Source organism: Bos grunniens, chromosome 17 (assembly GCF_055505025.1).
Source record: "Bos grunniens cultivar Pamir isolate PY7600 chromosome 17, Bosgru_T2T1.0, whole genome shotgun sequence".
Classification (NCBI taxonomy): Eukaryota; Metazoa; Chordata; class Mammalia; order Artiodactyla; family Bovidae; genus Bos; species Bos grunniens.
Window position 1 is genome coordinate 72,885,540 of NC_141181.1, and position 21,945 is coordinate 72,907,484.

Below are 21,945 nucleotides of genomic sequence, written 5' to 3' on the forward strand. Positions count from 1 at the left end.
GGCTCTGCTCCCAGTGGGGCCCCCACCTCAGGCCAAGGAGCGGCCACGGGCGGCAGAACTGCGTACTCTGCCAGGGCCTGGCTGGCCACTCGGCCACTCTGCAGTAGCCTCTAGTCATCGGGGAGGCCATGCTGACACCCCCGCCCTGCCAGCCTCGGACCAGAGCCAGGGGGGAGTCCAGCAAGGGCGGGGGGCCGCAGACACCTGTGAGGACGTCCCCCAGGCCTGACGGACGAGCGTGTTTGTGAGGGAGCGTGTACGGCTCTGATGGGCCCTCCCTCCACAGGAAGTGAGTGCGGGTCCCCTCCAGCAGCCCTGGAGCCTGTGGGAACACTGTGGGGCTGAGCCCCGAGTAGAGCTCCCCTCGAAGGGCAGGACCTGGAAAGCGCTGGCCTGGGGACTGGGAAGACTGTCAGAAAGCTTTGCTTCCCTGCACAAAAACTGGGTCCAGAGAAGCAGCCGGCGACGGTCAGAGGCAGGCAGTGCGACCTGCACACGGCCGGCAGGAGTCTGGCCACAACGCCTGGGGCGGGGTTCCCCTCCTGAAGCAAGCGGGGGGCAGCGCCACCTTCGGGGGAGCCCAGGGACACGGCAGGCCGGGCGCAGTGCAGGGGCCGCCCTGTGTGCCCTGGGGTAAGGCCCTACCCTTACCCGCTGCCGGCGGCCGTGAGGATGCGGCCGGGGAGCACCGTCTCCCACTCCTTCCCCTCACGGCTGCACTTCAGGCGGCTCAGCTTCAGGCCCCCGCCGGCCGTCACCTCGTTCTCCACCTCGATGTACATGGAGGGGTCGGAGCTCACCTGGAGTAGGCAAGACAAATCTTCAGTGGAGCTGGCCTCAGACGCGGGCCCTGGGGCAGACAGAGCTGCCACCACCGAGTGGGGGGTCAGGAGGGGTGGTCACGAGGACAGGTGCTGGGAGCGGGTGGCCGCCGGGCCTCCACCTGTGGAGTGGACACGCTGGGCCAGAGCTGAAGACTGAAGCCTCTCGATCCCGCCACCCCCACTCAGGAGAGGGGACGCAGGGCCACAGGCGACTGGCCAAGAAAATGAAGCGCGGGAGGGCCTGGCTCGAGAGCAGAGCTGGGGGACGTAGCCTTCAACAGCTGTGGGGTGTGGCAGGCACGGAGGCGGGTCGGCTCCTGGAGGAGGTCTGGGACGCCCAAGGTGCCCAGCGTGCTTGCGAGAGCCCGCTGTCCCTCCAGGTGAGTGTGGGGAGACGGTGCGGGTTGGCATCGGCTCCAGACGGGCAGACAGGAGCGCCGGCACTTGGGAGGCCCCAGCAGCTGAGCTGGATGGAGGGCTGGCCAGGCCCCCGGAAACCAAGTACAGTCCCACCTGGCGCTACGGGGAAGGCCCCGGGGTGGGGGACCAGCCACTCATGGAAAGAACCGGGGGCCCCACCCGGAGACCCCGAGGGCAGCCTGGGCAGGGCAGCATGCCCCACTGGCATGGGGGTCCCCAGGGTGAGGGTACGGTGTGTGAGGCCGGGGCCTCTGGGGAGGACCACCAGCCCCAGGTGTGTGCTGAGAACAGACCTCACTCCCCCTCACGGCCACCTGTGCCGGGGGCTGCGATGTGGGCAGGCCCGCAGGCGGGTTGGCGCCCCAGGCACTGAGCCCAAGGCCCAGGACCAAGACTGAGAAGGCTTCTGGGAGAAGGGACCCCTGGGGTGGGTCTTAAGGAGCTGGGCGCCCAGGGGGGCAGCAGGCCTTGGAGGACAGGCCACGGGGGAGGTGCAGGGTCCCCAAAGAGGCTAGCTGCTCCATAAGACTGGGTGGCTGCTCGGATCAGCCACAGTGCCCCTGAAGGTGAGGGGGCCGCATGGAAGCAGCCCGAGTCTGTGACAGCTGCAGGCTCGCGGCCCAGGGCAAGCTCACCTGGAGGGTGAAGGCTCTCTGGGGGCCTGGCATTGGCAGCTTCAGCGCGGGTGCTGGGACGGACACACATACAGTGTCCTTCTCGGCGGTCAGGGCGGCGGGCGACTGCAAGAGCAGAGGCGTCCCTGAGCCCCGGCTTCTCCTCTCTGAGGACCGCAGGGCAGACGCGCGCCACAGAGGCAGGTGCTGTGGGCACGAGGCAGCTGCCCTGGGGGCTCGAGGACTCCGGGGGGTGGGGCGGCCCAGGCCCGGAGGCGCCCACCGCCAGCCTCACCTGCATGGACAGGGACATGGGCAGGAGCCGCGCGTCCTTGCGTGGCCGCCCCTTCTTCTTCTTCTCCACGGCCTCCCCCTCCAGCTCCAGCTTGCGCTTGGGCAGCGAGGAGGGCTTGGCTGCGGGCGCCTTCTCATCGCTGTCGCTGCTGCTCTCCAGGACGTCGCGGGGCCGCAGCTCCTTCACCAGGCTCTGCTCTCTCAACCTGCACGACATGCACCGCGGTGTTTCCCCGGGACCGCTAGCTGCAGGGTAGCCAATTGAATCCCTACTCGTCCCCGAAAGCCGACAAATGAAGCAAGTTAGGAGAGGGCTTTGCTTGTGATCCAGTGGCTGGGAGTCCACCTGGGAACGCAGGGGGCACGGGTTTAACCCCTGCTCTAGGAGGACCCCGCGAGCCGCAGGGGCAACTGAGCCCGCGCGCCTAGAGCGCGTGCTCCGCAACCAGAGGCCACTGCAACGCAAGGAGCCCGTCGGCCGCAGCCAGAGCAACGAGGGCCCCGTGCAACCAGAACTACGCACGATGAACACACGCTTAAAAAGAAAGAAGGAAGCTATCGAGTCACGAAAGGTGTGGAGGAACCTTAGGCATCTTATCAAGAGAAAGCAAGCCAGGTGAAAAGGCTCTGCCGTGCGGGTCTGATGACACCTTTTGGAAACGGCACGCTACGGGCACAGTACGGAGGCTGGGGCCATGCTGGGAGCAGGGGAACCCCTGGGGCGGGCTGCGCGGGAGGGGCCCCCGCCGTGTGCAGGCTGGAGGCCCCTGCGGGCGCGTGCGCTCACTGGCACTTCCTCCCATGTGTCTGGGCTGTGGACTCTCATATTCTCTGCTGCTATCAAGGGGGAGGGGAGGATGGTGGGCGTGACGCCTCACCCCGCAGGCCCTGCTGGGACTGTGAGCGTCTAGAAGGCTGTAAGGGACGGGATGACGGCTCCCAAGGGAGCCAGCCTGGCGGCCTCGGGGCCCGGGTCACCCTCCCGCGTACGGGAGTGGGCGGCACCTCGGCGCCCCTCACTCCCTGTTTAGGGTCCGGGGCTGGGAGGCACCTAGGCGCCCCTCACTCCCTGTTTAGGGTCTGGGGGTGGACGGCACCTCGGGGCCCCTCACTCCCTGTTTAGGGTCCGGGGCTGGGAGGCACCTCGGCGCCCCTCACTCCCTGTTTAGGGTCCGGGGGTGAGTGGCACCTCAGCACCCCTCACTCTCTGCTTAGGGACACGCGAGTCATCTCCCCAGCTTTCCGGAGCACTCAGCCGCAGGACGCTGCAGATCCGCCACCCTGCTGACTGCACACCAAGGTCAGAGGCCACGCTGGCCTGCACGACAGTGCCCCACGCCCTTCCCCGAGAGCGAGCCCTGCCCAGACACGCTGGTTCCACGTTTGGTTCAGCCCCAGGGCAGCACAGGTGCTCCAGCTCCACAACGCCGTCCACGGCAAGGACGGGTCTCGCCACAGCTGCTGCCTTCTCTGGGCACCGGCCGGCCGAGGGGCTCCTGCAGGTCTCGGGCCCCTGTCCCTGACGTGCTTTAGAGGACACAGCTCCAGGAAGGGACTGGCGCCCCTGGCCTGTGCCAAGGAAGGTGGCCTGGCCCCACTCACACCTCCCCCAGCCCTTGACTCGCTGGACCGAGCAGTGAGCTTTGTGCCTCAGCAGGCTCGCTGTGAGGTCTCCCTGGGGGCAGAGAGGCTCCAGGCTAGTTGCAGAGGCTGGAACGCTCAGGCAGCCAGTTCAGCAGGGTCCTGGCGCCCGGGGGGTTGCTGCCTGTCCTCGGGGAGGTAAGGACGCACTGTGGGGACTCAGAGGCTTCCAGTCCCTCACTCTGTCTCGGCTCCCGACCTCCTGGCTGGTGAGTGAGCAGGAAGCTGGCACGAGAGGCTGGAACCCACCCACCCCCGTCTCCGGGGCCCACACAGCCACCACCTACCTTTCTGTGGCTGTCGGGGTCGTGCTGGCCAAGGCAGGTGTCCCCGGCGTGGCTTTGGAGCGCTCCGTGAACCGGGAGTCGAACGCCTTCATAGGTTCGATCTTGGACGGGGTTGTCAGGACGGAGGGGGACGGGGTGGTGGGAGCAGTGGCCGTGTTCACGCTGGGGTGAGTGGAGGGAAGGCCACGTCACACAACCAGCAGGGCCGGGAGTCTGGGCTCTGTGTGCCGTGGAGCCAAGGAGCCAGGCACGAACATTAGACTTCCATAAACGACTTCCCTGACTTCAACACCCCCATATACTACCTCTGGAAGGCGGCCCCCCGGCGCCTGGCATCTGCAAGGCTGTGAGCAAACGCCTGGCATGCCCCTCTGCACGTTCCGAGAGCTGCTGGGGCACAAGGCCGGGACGGGGGCTCCACAGGCCCTTCCTCACCTCGGGCCTGTCTCCACCCCAGCCCGCTCTGCCCACAGGTCTAACCAGAAGCGCATGGGGTCCCGAAGCCACCATCCCCTCCTGCCGCTTCCTTGGCCAAGCACGGCACCTGGGCGGCTCCGCGCGCCTCGGGGGTACGGTCCAGCGCCCCCCACCACCCCAGGTCCAGGCACGTCCCACATGCTGGTCCGAAGCCGTGGGGCCTCCTCTGGGCTGACCTGGGCCAGACCTGCAGGTCTCCCAGGACCTCGTGCAGGCCCAGCACCCTGCCCTTCCCCAGGCTTCCTGAGTGGCCTGGTGGACCCACGCGTGCTCCCTCCCGGGCCGCGACCGTGGCAGAGGCTGTAGTAACGCAGGCCCTGGAGTCACCACAACTGTCAGGCACAGGCCAGGGCAGCAGCTGGGTCTGGGCACCTCCCAGGTGGGAGTCCTGGCCTGTGTCCGCACCAGGGAAAAGCCAACCTTTCATCCCGCGCCCCACGCCCCTCCTCAGGGGTTTGGGGCTCTGCTCTTGTGGCCGTGACCCTGTGGCCTGGCTCAGCCTAGAAGAGGTACTTCTGGAGACCTGCCTGGCAAGGCCCTCAGGGGTCCAGCTCCTCAGTCACGCTCTTCTGCTCCTTCCCCACGGCCAGCGTGGCGTCCAGGCAGTGGGCCATGGGTGCCCCCAGCAGACGCATTCTGAGTGTGGGTGAGCCGGGCTCGGGGGACACGAGCAGACTGGCTGAAGCAGGGCTGGCCCTGGGGCTGCCGACTCGGAGCCCTTGGACCCTGAGCACTGACTCCTCTTCTGAGCGGGCCCCCATCTGAAACCCAGCCCGTTCCTCTCTTCACCTGAGGCCGCCCAGCATCCCCGGGACCTGCCCCTGGCCCCATGGACTCACCCGTCCTTACTGGCAGCGTCGCCCACAGGCCGGGTGCCAGCCGCTGGCTCGGTGGAAGGCTTCGAGGAGCTGAAGGGGATGGGCATGCCGGGGTCCAGTGGGAGCAGCTGTGGGCCGCTGTGGGAGCTGAGCATGGGGCCCGCCAGGGAGCCCGAGAGCGGGATGCTGTTGAAGAAGGCCGTGGAGAAGTCCCTGTCACCGAGAAGGGGAGAGTCAGCCAGCCTGCAGGCGCTGTGCCGGATACTTTCACAGCCTCGACACCCCGGTGTCTGGCCCAGGGGCAATGCACTTTGGGGCGGTTTTCATACAAGTGACAAAGAAGGAGAAAAGAAAGTAAAACCACTTTGTACACTACACTCAGTTGGAACCAAGTGAACTGGCACTTTATGTGCCACTAAGAAAGAGAAAAATCGCAACCGTTAGCTGTCAGACGCCTCTGATTTTAAGATGCACCCTGACCTGAGGGTTAACCCAGCAAGCATGTCTCGGGGCTGGGAAACAGGGCACAGGGGCCTCCCTGCCGTGGTGGCGGCCTAGACGCGCCAGGCCTTCCGACCGGCCTCTTTCGAGGAACGGCCGATGGTCTCGGTCTCCTGGCGTTGCTGTGACGCACTGCAGGGCTCTGCAGAGGGCCCTCGGATGCCTCGCCCGCCCTCCCCATGGGGCCGCTGTCTAGACTAACGCACCCCCAGAGCACGTGCCAAGGACAGCACACGGAAAACACAGGCACGCCTGCCGTTTTAACTGTCGCCCCAGCTTGACTTCACGTGCTACGGGGGATAAATTCCCAGAAGGAAAAGTGCACAGACGGTTCTGGATAAACCGTCCTCGGGGTCCTGCTGTGAGGTCCACCTCACAAGCTGTGTATGGCTGCCCATTTTTGCACACACTCACCACCGGTTTTATAAACTTCTTCTCCTCTGACTATCTGAGATCAAAGTGGTACGTTACTACAGGTTTCTTACTGTGCAGTCGCTCAGTCCTGTCCAGCCCCACGGACTGCAGCATGCCAGGCTTCCTGTCCTTCACTATCTCCTGGAGTTTGCTCAAACTCGTGTCTGTTGAATCGACAACGCCATCCAACCATCTCATCCGTCATCCCTTCTCCTCCTGCCTTCAGACTTTCCCAGCATCAGGGTTTAATTTACAATTATTTTGATGCAGGGTTGAAAATTTTTAATCTAGAAATATCTGACACTCTTTTTCTGTGAACTGTTTGCTCATTTCTGTCATCCATTTTTCTATTTTTTTTTTTTTTCATCCCGTCAATATGTATTGAGTAGCAACTGTGTGCCCAATGCTGGGAATACGGTGGTGAAGAAGACGGCCATGGTCTCTGCCCACATGAGTGTAAATCTCGTGGCCAGCCAGCCAACCACATCTGTAATTTTAACATTACTACTGTAATCAGTGCTCTGAGATCGGTCATGCTAAGACATTTAACAGCAAGTCTTGACCCACATTAAGACCTTATTCTATCTGATTACTGGTCTATATTATTAAGACCTACTTACCATATTTTTAACAATTCCTGTATGGACAGGAAATATTTTCCCCAGGATGTTGTGTTTTGACTACTTACCATGTAATTTTTCTTGCAAAAACACGTTGTATTTGTGGGGTTTAACTTTTGTGTAATTTGTAGGAAAGATTTTTTTACCTCTGAGGTCATTAAAAAAAAAAAACTGAAATGTTCAGAATGCTACTCTCTGAAAAGTTTCTGAGCTGTGCAAAACTGTAAGTTGTAAGATAGGGCTCCGTGTTTTTAAAACAATTTATCCTACTGAAGTATAACTGACTTACTCTGTTGTGTTTGTTTCTGCTATACAGCGGAGTGACTCAGTTACACATGTACATATGTTCCCTTCCGTTTGCTTTATCACAGGGTATTGAGTATAGCCTCCTGTGCAAGAGTACCCATCCCAGATGTAGCCGTTGCACTTGCTAACCCACAAGCCCCCACGACACCCCCCACGCCCTCTGCTCAGCAGCCACACCTGTTCTCCACCCCGCAACCTGTCTGTTTGCAGATCCGTTCCTTTGCGTCATGTTTTAGATTCCACACGTGAGTGGCGTCATCTGGCATGTCTGTGACTCACGTCATGTACCTTGATACCCTCTAGGTCGTTCCATGTTGCTGTAAATGGCATTCTTTCGCTTTTATATGGCTGAGTAGTATTCCGCTGTATGAATATACTGCATCTTCACACATCCATCTGTTGATGGGCATGCAGCTTCTTTCCACGGCTTGGTTAGTGTAGACGGTGCTGCAGTCAACACTGGGGTGCATTCCCTTTTGAACGACAGCTTTCTCCAGGTACGTGCCCAGAGTGAGCTCGCTGGGCCACTGAGGAACCGCCTCACTGCTTTTCACCGTGGCTGCACCGACTGGCCTTCCCACCCCCGTGCGGGAGGGCTCCCTTTTCTCCACACCTTCTCCAACGTTGGCTACTTGCAGACTTCTTAGTGACGGCCATTTGGACCAGTGTGAGGTGCTCACTCACTGTGGTTTAGATTTGCATTTCTCTAACAATTAGTGATGCTGCGCGTCTTTCCACATGCCTGTTGGCCATCTGTGTCTTTTCTGGAGAAATGTCTACCCAGGTCTCCTGCCCACGTTTGGATTTTTAAACCCGAGCTGCATGAGCTGTTTGTGCATGTTGGAGATTAAGCCCTCAGTGGCTGTGTTGTCTGTGCGTGTTTCCTCCCAGTCCACACACTGTCTTTTCATCTGTGCATGGTTTCCTTTGAGGTGTGAGTTTGATTAGATCTCATTTGCTTGTTATCTTTTTTGGTTTATCAAGCTGGGCCTTAGTACAGACATGGGGGCTCGCCTACGGTGCTCTTACTGTGCGAGGCCCTGACGTTCTGTCCATTCTTCCTGAGCAATGACACCAGGAAGATGACGGCCAGGTGGATGTACACAAGCTCGACATCTGTCATCTTCACTTGGCTGACAGCCACTGCCAGACACGGCACCTTCTTCATCTGGAAATTGATCGTGAACTCCACTTCATCAACTTTGGCCACCACGTTTGCATTGTGGGTCAGCAAGGGAGGGAACTGGCCAGCCTTGTTCAGGCCTGGGCCCAGGATTCGTGGGATTTGCTTGATCAGAGACTCTGAAGCCAAATGTTGAATGCGGAACGTGAAAGTCGCTCAGTCGTGCCCAACTCTTTGCGACTCCATGGACTATACAGTCCATAGAATCCTCCAGGCCAGAACACGGGAGTGGGTAGCCTTTCCATTCTCCAAGGGATCTTCCCAACCCAGGAAACAAATCCAGGTCTCCCACATTACAGGCGGATTCTTTATCAGCTGAGCCACAAAGGAAGCCCCCCAAAGGCCTCATATTTCTTGGCCAGCTTCTTGTTCTTGCTGAGTTTTTTCAGCACCTCGAGGTCCACGTGGGGGTGTCCACAGCTGTGGCCGCCTCACAGCGCTACTGTTCCCCAGGACACACACGGAGCGCCTGGGGTGGGGAGTGGACTTGAGCCTGGTGGTGCCCGAGAAGCGTCTGTCCTTCTGAGGGGCAGTTTCAGGCTGATCTGGAGCTCCCCCGTCTCCAAACACTTCTGGCTGGTTCCCGGGCAGGACTCCGGGCACCGCTTCACAGAGGGTGTCATGGGAGACCCTGTTGCTTGTGGTTCCTCACACCATGATAACTGGGAAAAACAGAGTCATTTGTTTATTTTTGCTGCTATTCCTGCTCCCTTAAGACAACGCTGGTATAGCGTAGGCCAGAGAATGCTGGCCTATGTCCTCTTCTGGGGGCTCTGTGGCTGTGTGTGTCTAAGTCTCTAAGCCATGCCGAGTTAATTTACGTGCTCAGCGTGCAGGAGTGCTCTGGCTGCACTGAGGTACATGCGCCGTCCAGCCTCTCCCGCCCACTGTGCGCAGTCTTGCACTGTCTCCAGGGAGCGTCTGTCCTGACTCTTCACGGTACCCACTGCTCTGCTACGTGTAAGTGGGTCACGACTGTAACTACAGCTTCTAAGCTTTCATTTCCAGGGGGGCTAGTCTCCTGATTAATCTTTTCCAGAACACTTCAGCCGCTCCTGTGTACTTTTCGAGAAAACTTCAGAATCAGTTTGTCTTTTGCTGAAAATTCCTGTGGTGATGTGTCATGCTTACAGGCTGAGAGAAACCTGCCATCTTTACGATACTGAGTCATCCTATCTAGGAAGTGGTGTGCATTTCTAGCTGTTTCTGTGAATTTTCTTTTAGGTCTGGCAGTAGAGTTTAGGTTTTTTCCTCCATGAAGATCTCCTGTGCTCGTGACAGTCTAGGTGCGGTGCTGCTCACACGACTTCCCTTCACACCTTCCAGAGGGGACCGCGCTACTCGGCGGCGCGCGCTGGCCGTCCCAGGCGCCTGGTCTCTGACTGACTGTGGCAGCTTTTCCCGTTGACTCCCTCGCGGATCACACCACCCTTGACTAACAGCACACTCGCCACCTCCTTTCTAATTTCTTCTTTCTCTTGTCTGACTGTGTGAGCTGGCATCGCCAGAACAAGGTTAAACTACTGTCACAGGAGCAGACATTTGTTCGGTTTTCAAATTTAATTTGAAATAAGTTTATCAAGTTTAATAGACACCCATCTATTCCTATTTAATTAAGTTTTCAATAAGAATGATATTGGATTTAATAAAAATGCCTCTTAAGCGTCTACAGAGATGACCAAATTTACTTTGATCTACTGAAAGGTAGGAGTAAAATAAGTTTCCCCAAATCGTCTGAACCATCTCGCTTTCCTGAAATAAACTTTACTTATTTATAGTGTATTAGCATTTTAACACATTGTAAGGTTCAGTTTGTTAATTTAGGATTTTACATTGACATTTGGAAATGAGATTGATCAGAAATTTACTGTATCTGTCACATTTTGATTGTGAAATTTCAATATAGTGTTCATTAAAAAAAACAACTTTGCAAGTTTTCCTTCTTTTTCTAAGCACGAGAGGTATTTTCAATATTATCAGGTTGATGCAAAAATAATTGTGGTTTTGCACTACTGAAATTTGTGCCTTGATATTGGAATATATTCTAAATAAAATGTGATTATGTTATATATCATTTTACTGTCCATTTCTCACTTTATCTTTTTGTTAATGACTTATTATTTGCTATGTATTTTACATTTATTTTAGACTATGGAAACGATGTTACACACAAAGCAAATTTGAGAGATTTTCTTATTTGACTTCAAGATGGGCTGTAAAACCAGTGGAGACAACTCACAACATCAACAACACATTTGACCCAGGACCTGCAAACAAACGCACGGTGCAGTAGTTTTGCAAAGGAGACGAGCACCGTGAAGAGGAGTGAAGGGGCGGCCGTCAGAAGCTGACAAGGTCAACTGAGAGCGTCACTGAAGCTGACCCTATTAGAGCCACATGAGAAGCTGTCCAAGAACCCGACTGCAACCGTTCTACGGTTGTTCAGCATTTGAAGCAAACTGGAAAGGTGAAAAAGGTCGATGAGTGGGTGCCTCATGAGCTGACCAGAAATCAAAAAATCATCGTTTCCAAGTGTTATCTTTGCTTATTCTACAAAACAACAATAAACCATTTCTTGGCTGGGTTGTGACATGAGACAAAAAGTGGGAAATGGGTTGTATACGACAACTGGCGATGACCAGTTCAGTCGGCGGACCGAGAGGAAGCTCCAAAGCACTTCCCAAAACCAAACTTGCACCCAAAAAAGGTCATGGTCACAGTTAGATGATCTGCTGCTGGTCTGAACCACTACAACTTTCTGAATTTCAGCACAACCATTCCATCTGAGGAGTACGTTCAGCACATCAATGGGATGCACTGAACACTGCGATGCCTGCAGCTGGCACTGGTCAACAGAAAAGGCCAGTTCTTCTCCGTGTCGGCACTTGACTGCACGGCGCACAAGCGATGTTACCAAGTTCTGCCTCATCCCCATATTCCCCCGACCTCTCGCCAAGTGAGCAGCACTTCTCCAAGCGCCTCGACGACACTCTGCACGGAGAACACTTTCGTGCCGGCAGGACGCAGAGGACGCTGTCCAAGTTCAGGACGCAGAAGACGCTTTCCAGGCTTGTTGGATCCCGAAGTTTGTTGGGTTTTTATGTCACAGGAATAAACTTACTTATTTCTTGTCGGCAAAAATGTAATTGTTGATTGCGACGGTTCCTATTTTTACTGATAAAGATGTGTTTGAGCCTAGTTATAAGGATTTAAAATTCACAATCCAAAACTGAAATTACATTTGTACCCACCTGATATTAGAATGATTTGTTCTTTAAACTTTGTTAGAATTTTCCCACAAAGTTGTCTCAGTCTGGTGGCTTTTGGTAGGTCACCTCTGTGACAATTGTCCTCTGTTTCTTCTATAAGATTTCATCTGTATGGATTTTCTTCAGTTTCGGTAACTTTTGTTTTCCTCAAAATAATCCATTTTCAGATTTATTTGCAGAGTTCAACAGAAGTATCTTTCACCCTTTTGGTTTATTCTTTATCTGTGATTGCTTCCCACTTCTTTCCATTTTAAATATCTGCACTTTCTCTTTTCTCTTGATTAGTTAAGCTAATAATTACCTAGTCTGTTGTTACTTGTTTTGACATGCGCATCAAAAGAAGAAAGTTGTTAAGATCAAAAGCATTAAGTCGGGTGCAAGAAACGCTTGCACCAGGGCAGAAAGCTGGCTCAGGCACCACCCTGCCTCCTCAGCAGGACTCACAGGACAGAAGCCCCAGCCTCGTCTCCCATCCGTACAGCCCTCCCCCTCCTGTGGCTCTGAGGTGGTCAGGCTCCGCACAAGCTGGGCTTCACCTGGTCCTGAGAAAGGCGGGTGGGGGCGGTGCCCAGGTAGGTTCAGGGGAAAAGGCTCCTTCAAGAGAAGCCACCCTGGGCGAGGAGTCTGGAGGCTGGTTCCGGTTGGTGCGTGCACACCTGACCCCAGGAGGGTCTCCACAGCCCTCGGGGGACATTCAGAACAGCCCCGGGAGGACAGCGAGCGAGCGCAGAGCGCTGCTGCACACGGTGCCCGTGCAGACGGGCGGAGGGGAGCGGGTCACCTTCGTCCACGGCCTGTTCTTCACACTCGCCCTCCGAGTCCTCACTGTGGGGAGAATGACCAACACGAAAGCCAGCCCGACCACAGAGGCCACGACAGCAGCGGGCGCCCACCGGGTCCACTGCCCGCCTGGGCCCCGCCCTGCACGCCCGGTTCTGGGAAGCGCACCGAGGGAAGAGCGGTGCTCAGACGCACGGACAGGCAGCCCTCCGCACACACCGCACGTCCAGGCACGGGGCTGGCTAGGTCAGGCACGGCACGTTCACAGGCTGGCACCTGGACCCTCTGCAAGCTAGTGCTTCAGAGGACCAGTTATTAAAGCGGACACAAGGTCAAGAACCAGGAACAAACGGAGGACGCGGACCGCACAGTGAAACAGTGACTGACTCTGAGACTGGACTGCGGGTGACCCGGCCTTCAGTATCATGCACGTTTTTTCCTACTGAGAAAGAGAACGCTACGAAAGTGTAAAAAGAGACAGAAGAAGGCTGGACTGACTTCTCTCGCCCTGGCATCTTCAACGAAGTGGGGCCAGCTGCGTGGACACAGCAGAGCCACGGAGGCGCCTCCACGAGCCCGCCTGCAGCGCCATCAGGGAGCGAGGCTCTGAGGACCTGGGCTCAGCTTGCCCCCGTCTGCCCACGAGCCTGTGAAGGCTGGGCAGTGAGAGCTGCCCGGCGGAAGGAGAGAGGAAGAGCACCCAGAGAAGGTGCAGGGAGAGCGAGTACCCGGTGTCCAGCTGCGCTATGCAGAGAGGCGTGATTCTCCTCCTACCATCTGCGGTCCGCGTCTCAACCTGCTTCTTCAAAAGGTTCTGGCAAAGGAGAGAAACAAACCAAAGAGACGCGTCAGTGCCTGTGAGTGGGCAAGGCCTGCAAGGACGCGAGCCCAGCTCCCCACACGACGGCCTTTTGGACGCAACCAGTCGGAGCCCCTGGTTCAGGACGTGTGCTCGACCTCACCCTGAGGGGCAGCGGCTCCAGCAGCCCCTCGCCTCCACCTCCAGCGCCCACCTGACTGGGCCTCCAGGCAGTAAACACGTGCCGGGCCAGCCACGAACCCGCAGGCACAGGCTCCATGCGGAGTTGCCTACCGGGTGAGACCTGACCTCCTGTCTCTAAACCGTGCTTCGTAAAAACTTCCCACAGAAGGCTCATAACCGAGGGCTCCAGTCGCACCCTGTGTGCACTCCACGTGGGGCAGGGGGCGCACTGCACGAGTGCCTGGGGACGGTTTTAGCCCCCAGCTCCGTCTGTGCCCTTCCCATCCCCCTCACCTGCACCCCAGAGGAGCACAGCACCCAGGGAAAGATGCGGAGCTGACAGTCTCCGGAGGGCAGGGCCCAAGGCCCACTGCCCCATGTCCACCCCCCTGGAAAGGCTGCGGGCGGTGTCCTCGGGGCGCCGGGCCCAGCCCTCACCTTCCTAATGTCTTCCAGGCTCTCCCCATTGACCACGCCGGCGACTGAGGAGGCGGAGCCCGTGTCCCTGGCCGCGGGTCCGGCATCCCTGGCCGTGGGGCCCTGGCGGTCCAGCTGTTGCTGCCTGCGCTGGTACTGCAGCATCTCGGGGTTCTCGATGACAGCGGTGGACAGCTGGGCCTCGGTCATGATGGCCAGGCTCTTGCCGTAGGTGGACTGGTGGATGCGGCTCTGGGGAAGGCCGAGTGAGGGGTGTGACGCTGCCCACCCGTGGGCGAGCTGTGAGTAGTTCCCCGCTCAGAGAGACAGGGCCCTGGGCAGGGTCCCCGAGCCCTCCTGCTGTCTGCCTGCTGCTGACTACGTGTCATGAGCGGCCCTGCACCCTCCCTGGGTGCTCACAGACTTTACGGCGTCTACACTTGGGGATGCGAGTGAATGCCTGACCCTACGGCAGGTCTGATGCAGAACAAATAGCAAGAAAGTCTCGCTGAACTGAAATCGAGACCCTCGGGTTGTAACATGAGGCTCTTAAACCACTGCAAGGACCCAAAGGCTTCTTGAGAACCAGATCCCAGACCCAGAACCTCCTCCCACAGCCAGAGGAGCCCCATGAGGCTGGAGGTCCCCACCTGAGAGCAAGGGAAAGCCTGGCGTACGGGCCAGGGGAAACGTTCTCTGCCTGCGTGGCTCCCAGCACATCCTAACCGTCACGAGCAGGGCCCGCCCACCTTCCCAGGCCTCAGCAGTCCTGGGCCACAAGCCGCTCACGGGACTGGGGACAGTGGCCTCAGCACGTGGGTGTGGCTAGTGGCACAAGCAGAAGACGCACACCGGGTGTGCCAGCGACCAAAGCGGAGGCCAGCGGGACCTGCCCAGCAGGGAGGACCCCGGGCAGGGCGGCCTGGGGCCACAGCCCTCCGTGCACCCTGGAGTCTCGGATCAGGAATCGGAGCTCAGCCTTAGCGTGCCTCCAACGTAGGGGCCCTGCCTGCACCCAGACCAGTCACGGCTCTCAAGGGCAAAGGGAGGTCACCCGGAGATGCTGACCGGGGGAGGGAAGAGCTGGGGTGGTGGACTCACTCGCCCCCCATGGGTCAGGACTATGGGTGTCAAGCTGGCTCAGGGCCCTGAGCCAGGCAGATCCCAACGCCCAAAGGGTGATGTCGTAGTGGGGTCCCCTCAGAGGCCTCCGAGGAGCTCCCAGCAACAGTGGCCCCCTACAGAAGAGAGCTGGCATGGGCCTGCTCGAGGGAAGTGAGCTCCAAGCCGAGGTAGGGAAAGCTGTGCTGGCCTGCGCAGGGCCCCAAGGATGCGCTGGCGCACGTCCTGGGCAGGCCACGTGCGGAGGAGGCCCGGCCTGGCCACAGGTGGCTCAGGCTTCTGCCCCCAGACCTCAGGCTAACCAAGGAGGAGCTTGCTCATGGGCTAGCAAGATGGATCAGCCCTGCCTGAAGGGGGGTGGAACACAGGGCCCTGGGCCTGGCAGATGTGAGTGCCAGGAAAGAGGGCCCTCTCTGTCCTGACGGCCGACCCAAGGCCGCATCAGCACAGCACACGGGACAGATGGGTGCCCGGCAGCCCCTCCGTGCTCCTGGCATGAGCACTGCCAGGGCGGCTGTAGACTCAAGGAAAGACGCCCAGGCCCGCTCGTGACTGAGACGGATTCTGGATGAACAGAGCTTCATCTGTGAGAGCGACAGGCTGTAAGAGGCTGAAACCAGGGGCGCTTCAGGAAGCAGCGAGTCTGCAGGCTGCAGGGGCCCCAGAGCCGCACGGCTCCTACCTTCTCCTCCTCGCTCAGGGGGTCTCCCAGCTCGTCCTGGGAGAAGTCCAGAAAGGCCACGGAGCCGTCCATGGAGCATACCAGGATGCCCAGCCCATTCAGGGTCCTAAGAGAGACAGCTGTCAGCAGCCAGGCGCAAGCCCTGGAGAGAGGCCCCCGCACCCATCCCAGAGGGCTCTAGGCCCTACAGTTCTCCTCACACGTACACTGGGGCTCTGCTCTGGCTGGGACCCTGGGTTCAGCCACTCAGCCCTGATCGCACAAAGCCTCGGGCTCTAGCGGATGCCGCCCCCTCTGCCAGACCATGCCTCGAGCCGAGAGACCAGCTTACCAGGAGATGTCCATGATGGATTTGTCAAACAGCTCGTGGATGACCACCAAAGGCCGTTTCAGGCACGTGAGCTGGAAGGCAAGTGAACGAGTGAAACCTCCCCGTCCACTCGGCTCAGAGCCACCACCAAAGACCCCGGTCCAGCTGCGCTGACACACAGGGCGTCTCCAAGTCCGCTCACCCCACCAGCAAGACCCCAGCGGTGGGCCCCAGCCCACCAGACACACACAGTGGGCCGGGGAGACGGCTGCACACACACCACACGACCAGCGACACCCGGGGGTTCTGGAAGGCCTCTTGAGCAGGGATGGGGCCAGGGCCGCAGGGGAGGAGGCAGCCAAGGCAGGTCCCGGGACAACACAGCATCATGGAGGACCAGCCCCCTGCGCGTACCCAGGCTCCGCAGGGGCGGTGCCACACACCTCACAAGCTCACACTGCCCTGGACCAGGCCCCGGGTCGCCACTACTAACCACTGTCTTGGGACATGCAGTGTACTCTCTTAAAGTCAGGCACTGGACTGCCCACTGAGAGCGTGATGCAGAGCCTGTCACACACATCCCGAGCAAGCCTGCATCCGAGGCCGTGCTCCCGCCTGACCTGCGTGCTCACGCCCCAGGGCCCCCACACGGCCGAGCACAGGCCCCCACGTCCAGCAGGTTGGGCTCCTCCCGCCTACGCCAGGGCCTGGGAACCCACCTCGTCGGCAGAAGGCCCTGCGGCCAGCCGGATCCTGAGCCTGGAGCCCATGGGAACCTCGCCCTCTGAGTCCTCTCTCCAGAGAGACCCAGCCTGGACCTTTGCCCACAGTCCCGCCCACAGACCCTCAGAAGCGGGGGACCGGTCGACCTGAGCTCCAGCACCGAGGCTTTGCTCAGAGCAGCAGGGATGGAGCTCAGGGAGCGTGCGCTGGACCACCCACGACGCACCAGCCCAGGTCTGGGGCAGGGTTGGGGATTGCTCTGCCATCAACAACTGTCCCAAATGCAGCCGGGGATAACCTCCAGACCTACAACTCCAGACCCACTGTCTACAGGGAGTCAACCATGAGGAATAAACTACCGTTAACACAGCAACACACAAATGTCAGCCATGGCACGCCAAGTGAGAGCTAGACGGGGTGCAGACCGTAAACCCTAGGCAACTGCACTGTGTGAAGCCCCAGACAGGAAGGCCAGGCACACGGCGCACGCTGCCGCGAGGTGCTGGGCTGGGGGCCAGGAGTGGCCCCGGCTACACGGAAGCCACACCTGATGATCTGCACGCTGCAGCCCCCCAGGGGCTCCGTGTCGATATAAAGGGTCTCTTAAAGGAAAGAAAGGCTGGCGCTGCATGCCAACTGCAGCCAGGCTGCTGACGGTGCTCCCTGCACCTGGATCCAGGATCCGGGGCCAGCCTCTCCTGGCCGGGCCCCGCGCAGGGCAGAGCCCACTGCCCGCCACCAGAGTGGGGTCTCTCTTCTCCCTGCGGCCCCCGCCCCTGGCAGCGAGCTCAGGGGGGACTCGCCCAGACGGACAGCCCCCACCCCCAAGCTGGGGGGCGCTCACCCAGACGGACAGCCCCCGCCCCCGCCCCCGGGGGGCTCACCCAGACGGACAGCGAGCGGTCCTTGCTGCCGACGGCGCAGCAGCAGTATGGGCAGCTGGGCTTCGCGGAGCTGCCATTCTTCTGCTTCTTCTTGAAGATTTTAGGGTTGAATTTCTGAAGTCAAATGACAAAGGCCAATCAGTAACTAACCAGGCACCAGGCAGGTGCCCTGTAGTGATGGTCCCCAACCTTCCTGGCACCAGGAACCAGTCTGGCAGAAGACCCGCAGACCAGGTCGGGTGGGGTGGCTCATGCTCCTGAGAATCTGCAGGCGGCAGAGCGCAGGCAGGGTGCGGGGTGAACAGATGAAGCTTCGCTCGCTCGTGGCCCCCTTCCTAACCTGCCACACGGTGGTCCTCAAGGGCTGGGAACGCCTGCCCTACACCAAATTTGAGATGCACATGGGCGGCCCAGTGGGGTTTCATCCCAGAAGCAGGCAGATGGCCAGTGTGGGGAGACGGGAGAGCTGCATCAGAGGCGTGAGCCCTGGGCCTGGCGGCTGGGAGGCTTTGGGGCGAGTGTCCTGCAGAAGCACCGGGCCAGCCACGTGGCGAGCCCTGCAAAGGAGCCAGCCCCGAGCCCCCGGCTCTAACAAAACCCCACCTGAAGCCGGTGTCACCAACACAGCTGTTCTTAGTTGTTTAAGACACACAGTTCAGGCCAGAACACCTAATGTTTATCATCAAGCATGGAAAGGGTGAACCCGTTCTGACGAACAGAGACCTGAGATCACGGTTCTGGACAACCCCCTGCCCTGTCAGCCTCAGACGCCCTCTGCTTCCTCCGCTCGGTGGCCCACAGCTGACCAAGTCAGGCTCACACAGGCTGCTCCACAGCCTGCCTCAGGCCTGTGAGGACGCTCCCCAGGAGGCTGACTGCCACCACCAGGCGGGTCAGCTGACTCACAGCATGGCCTTGGCGCCACGCCAGCCACGGATGGGTCTCAGGGGGCCTGGGGAGTGGGCCACTTGACAGGGCCACCAGCCTGAGTGCTCTCGGGCACGCCCACACGCGTGAAGGGGCCAGGCTGGGCGCACAGTAGTCCTAATCAAAGTCTGACTCTGGTGATACTCATCATCACGTCCGTTTGCCAGTAAGATACACAGGATGTGTTCCGTAATCAGTTTAAAGGAAAGAAGAACCGGACGACAACGTGTGCTGGCCCTCGGAGGCCGCTGCCTCAGTCCCACATGTGGCCTGGGCCTGGGGAGCACGGCCTGGCCCAGGCTGTGAGGATCCCGCTCGGGCGGCACTGTCTGCCACCAACCAGAGGCCCAGAGGACTCACCACGACAGTCACAGCTTTCCGATGCCCAACAAAGTCCATGTTGGTCTTCCAGCCCTCCCGCTCAATGATCTGGGCGGTGGGGCCAGAGTTGTTCATGGCGTGAGCAGATACCAGGTAGTGCCCATCTGGAGACCAGCTGAGCCGCAGCACGTGGGTCGTCCCTCCACACTGCAAGGAGCACCTGTGCTTGAGTGGAGCCCAAGGCCAACTCCAACACCAAAATCCGCCCCAGGACTCAGGCTGAGCGGCGCCGCGCAGCTCTGCTGCCCCACCACTCAGCACACAGGCTCTGAGTGCCAGCCAGGTGGCACCCCTGTCCACTGCTTCTGACCACAGACCCTCCTCTGCCCAGCACCGGGGAGCCCATGGGGGTCTGCAGAGCCAGTGCTGTGGCTGCCGCGTAGCCCTGCTGACCCTTGGGGGTCTGGCCGCGAGCCTGTCCTGGCACAGCAGCAGGGACCACGAGGGCCCGACTGCTCTCCTGAGCCCTCTCCTCCCTGCAGCCTGGAGATGCCACCAGCCAACGAGAGGTTGGCAAAGTCCCCACAAACTGCCAAGGCACAGCAGAGAGGCCCTGCTTCCCGACCCAGGCAGCCCCGACACCAGGTCTCCTGCAGGGTGAGGTGACGCTGCTAAAAGCAGCTGCTGAAGCTCAGGGTCAGTCCTGGGCAGCCCGAAGGCCGAGGGGGGCGAGGACCCAGGCTGTGCAGGCGTGGAGGACGGCTCACAAGGCAGAGCCCGAGCGCAGCGTGGAGACACACCTGCACCAGGACGCCGGACACGGGAGCGTGCACACTCAGGGGCGCCGAGCAAGCGTCTCCCGGAGCACGGCAACCCCCGGCTCTGACCCCACGTGAAGGCAGAACTTGAATGAGAGAAGGGAAAACAGACACGAGCTACTGCAGTCACACCTCTGGATGCTGTGCAGGGACTGCCAAGGCCCCGCGGAGGCTGCCTGCCCCCAGGGCAGAGGTCGGCAGGCGCACCGGCCGGCACAGGCACTGCCTCTAGCCCCGCCTGGGGCGGTGTGCTGCACCCGCTTCAGCGCTAAGCCACACAGGCCTCGCCACCGCAAAGGCGGATGTTTAACAGCTCCCGACAAGGGAACTCTGGGCTGCCCAGCTCTGCCCCGCACCAGAGGCGGTGTGGGTGCAGGGGGTGGGGGACCGTGGGCCCTCACCTCGTCGAAAGGCTTGGTGATGCTGGTCTCTAACTGCCAGTCCAGCGTCCTCCACACCTTCAGGCTGCGGTCATCAGCTTGAGAGGCGATGTATTTACCAACAGGATCCCAGGTCAGGCCCTTCACCAGGCCAGAATGGCCTCTCAGAGTGGCTAAGATTTCTGTGAGGACAAGTAAGAAGTGTTGGAAAGACTTCACCGGAAAAAAACTGTCTAGAAACACGGGCGGAGGGCCAGCCGGCCAAGAGAGGGGGCTTCAGGAGCCGTCCCGGCCAGCCCCTGGCATTGGCATGCGCAGAAGAGCCCGCAATCTGCTCTCACCCAGGAGCTGGGCCCCAGCGCCGTCCCCCCGCCACGGCGGACACACGCCGAGGCTGCGTGCGCCCTCTGGGGCAGGGGCTGGAGCCGAGCCGCGCCTCTCGTCCTGCTGGGAGCACAGTCCTGCTGCTGGTCTCCCTTCTGGACAGGAGCCCACCCGCCAGAGCTGGGCCCTGCACCGTGGGGTCCCTGTTCGTCCTCACTGAGGATGAGGGTACGCGAGACGGGACCCGCCCCGACACAGCAGGGACAGGAAGCACTTCGTGGGCTGGAAATGCAGGGCTGGCCGGGGCTCTGCCATTGGGAGGGATTCCAGCCCGTCAGCAGGGAAATCGACTTTCTGCAGAGGGGAATGTGTTCGCCTGCTCACGCCCAAGGGCGTCACAGAGAGACGCCGGGGGCAGAGGCCGAGCCCGCGGGGAGGGTGCACCAGCTGGTACGCACCCGCATGGGCACTCAGCTACTGCTTCCTTTAAAGTCAACTTTCAAACCTTAGACACGGTCGACAGAGACCTGAGTTACTGGCAAGACCCTGAGAGGCCAACCGAGGGGACCCGGACCACCCGCTGCAGCCACCACTAGGGGGCGCCCTGGCCAGACCGCCCAGGCAGAGACGGCGCAGACCTGGGAACTTCACGGCGTTCCAGATGACCACGGTGTTATCCACGCTGCACGAGGCCAGCCAGGCGTCATGGGGGGACCACGCAACGTCCATCACATCTGGAAGACAAGGGCGGGCGGTCAGTCTCTCACCGTGGCGTGGGTGCGCACACACAGCTCCACCCTGCCCGCCAGACGGTTGGTCAGTCAGCGGCCCCGGGCTTCTCTGGGCTGGGCAGACTTGACCCGAGACCACCATCACTAGACTTTCCAAACCAGCCTGAAGCACTTCCCACTCAGGTCCTGCAATGGGACAGGAGATCTGGAGTGCCCAGCAGCCCTGCCCATCCTCAGACGAAGCATGGTAGCCCCTGCGAAGAGGGCAGGACGGCCGCGGGCGCTCTGGTTCCTCTGAGTGCAGCACCCGGCTGGGCACGGCGTGTATGGAGGAAGGGCTGGGGGGGGCGAAGACAGAAAGAGCCGCCACTCAAGAGCCGTCGGGCCCTCTCCTCCAGGCCGTGAGCTCCTCGGGGGCAGCACACGCTCTCCCGCTGCCCCACTCCGCGCTGCGGGCGCGGGCTGGGAGCAGGCCCTGGCACCCACAGCACGCTGCACACCCCGCGTGCGGGACGCTTGTGGGCGGGGCTCCTCACGCGCTGCGAGCGTGATGTCCGATCCAAGGCCCCTTTCAGCTTCAGGATGGCTCCCTTCTCACCCGCCAGTCTGTTTCTGTGTCCTCGGCCACAGCGAGACTGCCCGTCCGTCTGACACTGTCTGCAGCCTCCCCTGCTGCCCCCGTGTGCTGGGAGGAGGCTGTGGGGGGTCTAAGGCGAAGGCAGGTCTGTAGCAGGGGCACAGGAACCTCTGGAGCCTGGGCGGGTGCTGGGGGCTCCACGCACACCCCAGACCCCTGTGCTTCCAAGGCCTAGAGCAGAGGCCTGCTCAAAGAGGACTCCAGAAGGGAGGTGGGTTTCTCAGCAATTTCCCGAGCTG

At 60.1% G+C, this 21,945-nt stretch overlaps 1 protein-coding gene and 1 pseudogene across 5 annotated transcripts in view; both read right to left on the reverse strand.

Annotated features, from left to right (window-relative positions):
• HIRA (histone cell cycle regulator) overlaps positions 1-21,945 on the reverse strand; it is a 45,591-nt gene that overhangs the window by 5,306 nt on the left and 18,340 nt on the right. For all 4 annotated transcript variants that reach the window (XM_086349204.1, XM_086349202.1, XM_086349203.1 and 1 more), the window contains 13 exons: positions 20,977-21,072; positions 20,036-20,196; positions 18,856-19,023; positions 17,569-17,682; positions 15,983-16,053; positions 15,652-15,757; positions 13,869-14,099; positions 13,177-13,262; positions 5,397-5,588; positions 4,081-4,242; positions 2,154-2,358; positions 1,880-1,984; positions 652-800 (listed from right to left, as the gene is read on the reverse strand). In XM_086349204.1, the coding sequence (XP_086205330.1) occupies positions 652-800; positions 1,880-1,984; positions 2,154-2,358; positions 4,081-4,242; positions 5,397-5,588; positions 13,177-13,262; positions 13,869-14,099; positions 15,652-15,757; positions 15,983-16,053; positions 17,569-17,682; positions 18,856-19,023; positions 20,036-20,196; positions 20,977-21,072 (1,846 nt within the window). The remainder of the gene's footprint in view (positions 1-651; positions 801-1,879; positions 1,985-2,153; positions 2,359-4,080; positions 4,243-5,396; positions 5,589-13,176; positions 13,263-13,868; positions 14,100-15,651; positions 15,758-15,982; positions 16,054-17,568; positions 17,683-18,855; positions 19,024-20,035; positions 20,197-20,976; positions 21,073-21,945) is intronic.
• Positions 7,555-13,040, reverse strand: LOC147355930 (large ribosomal subunit protein uL1-like; annotated as a pseudogene). Its single transcript, XR_015144913.1, has 6 exons — positions 12,971-13,040; positions 12,562-12,690; positions 12,384-12,493; positions 10,683-10,746; positions 8,739-9,046; positions 7,555-8,529 (listed from the first exon to the last, which is right to left on the reverse strand). The product of XR_015144913.1 is annotated as a large ribosomal subunit protein uL1-like (transcript).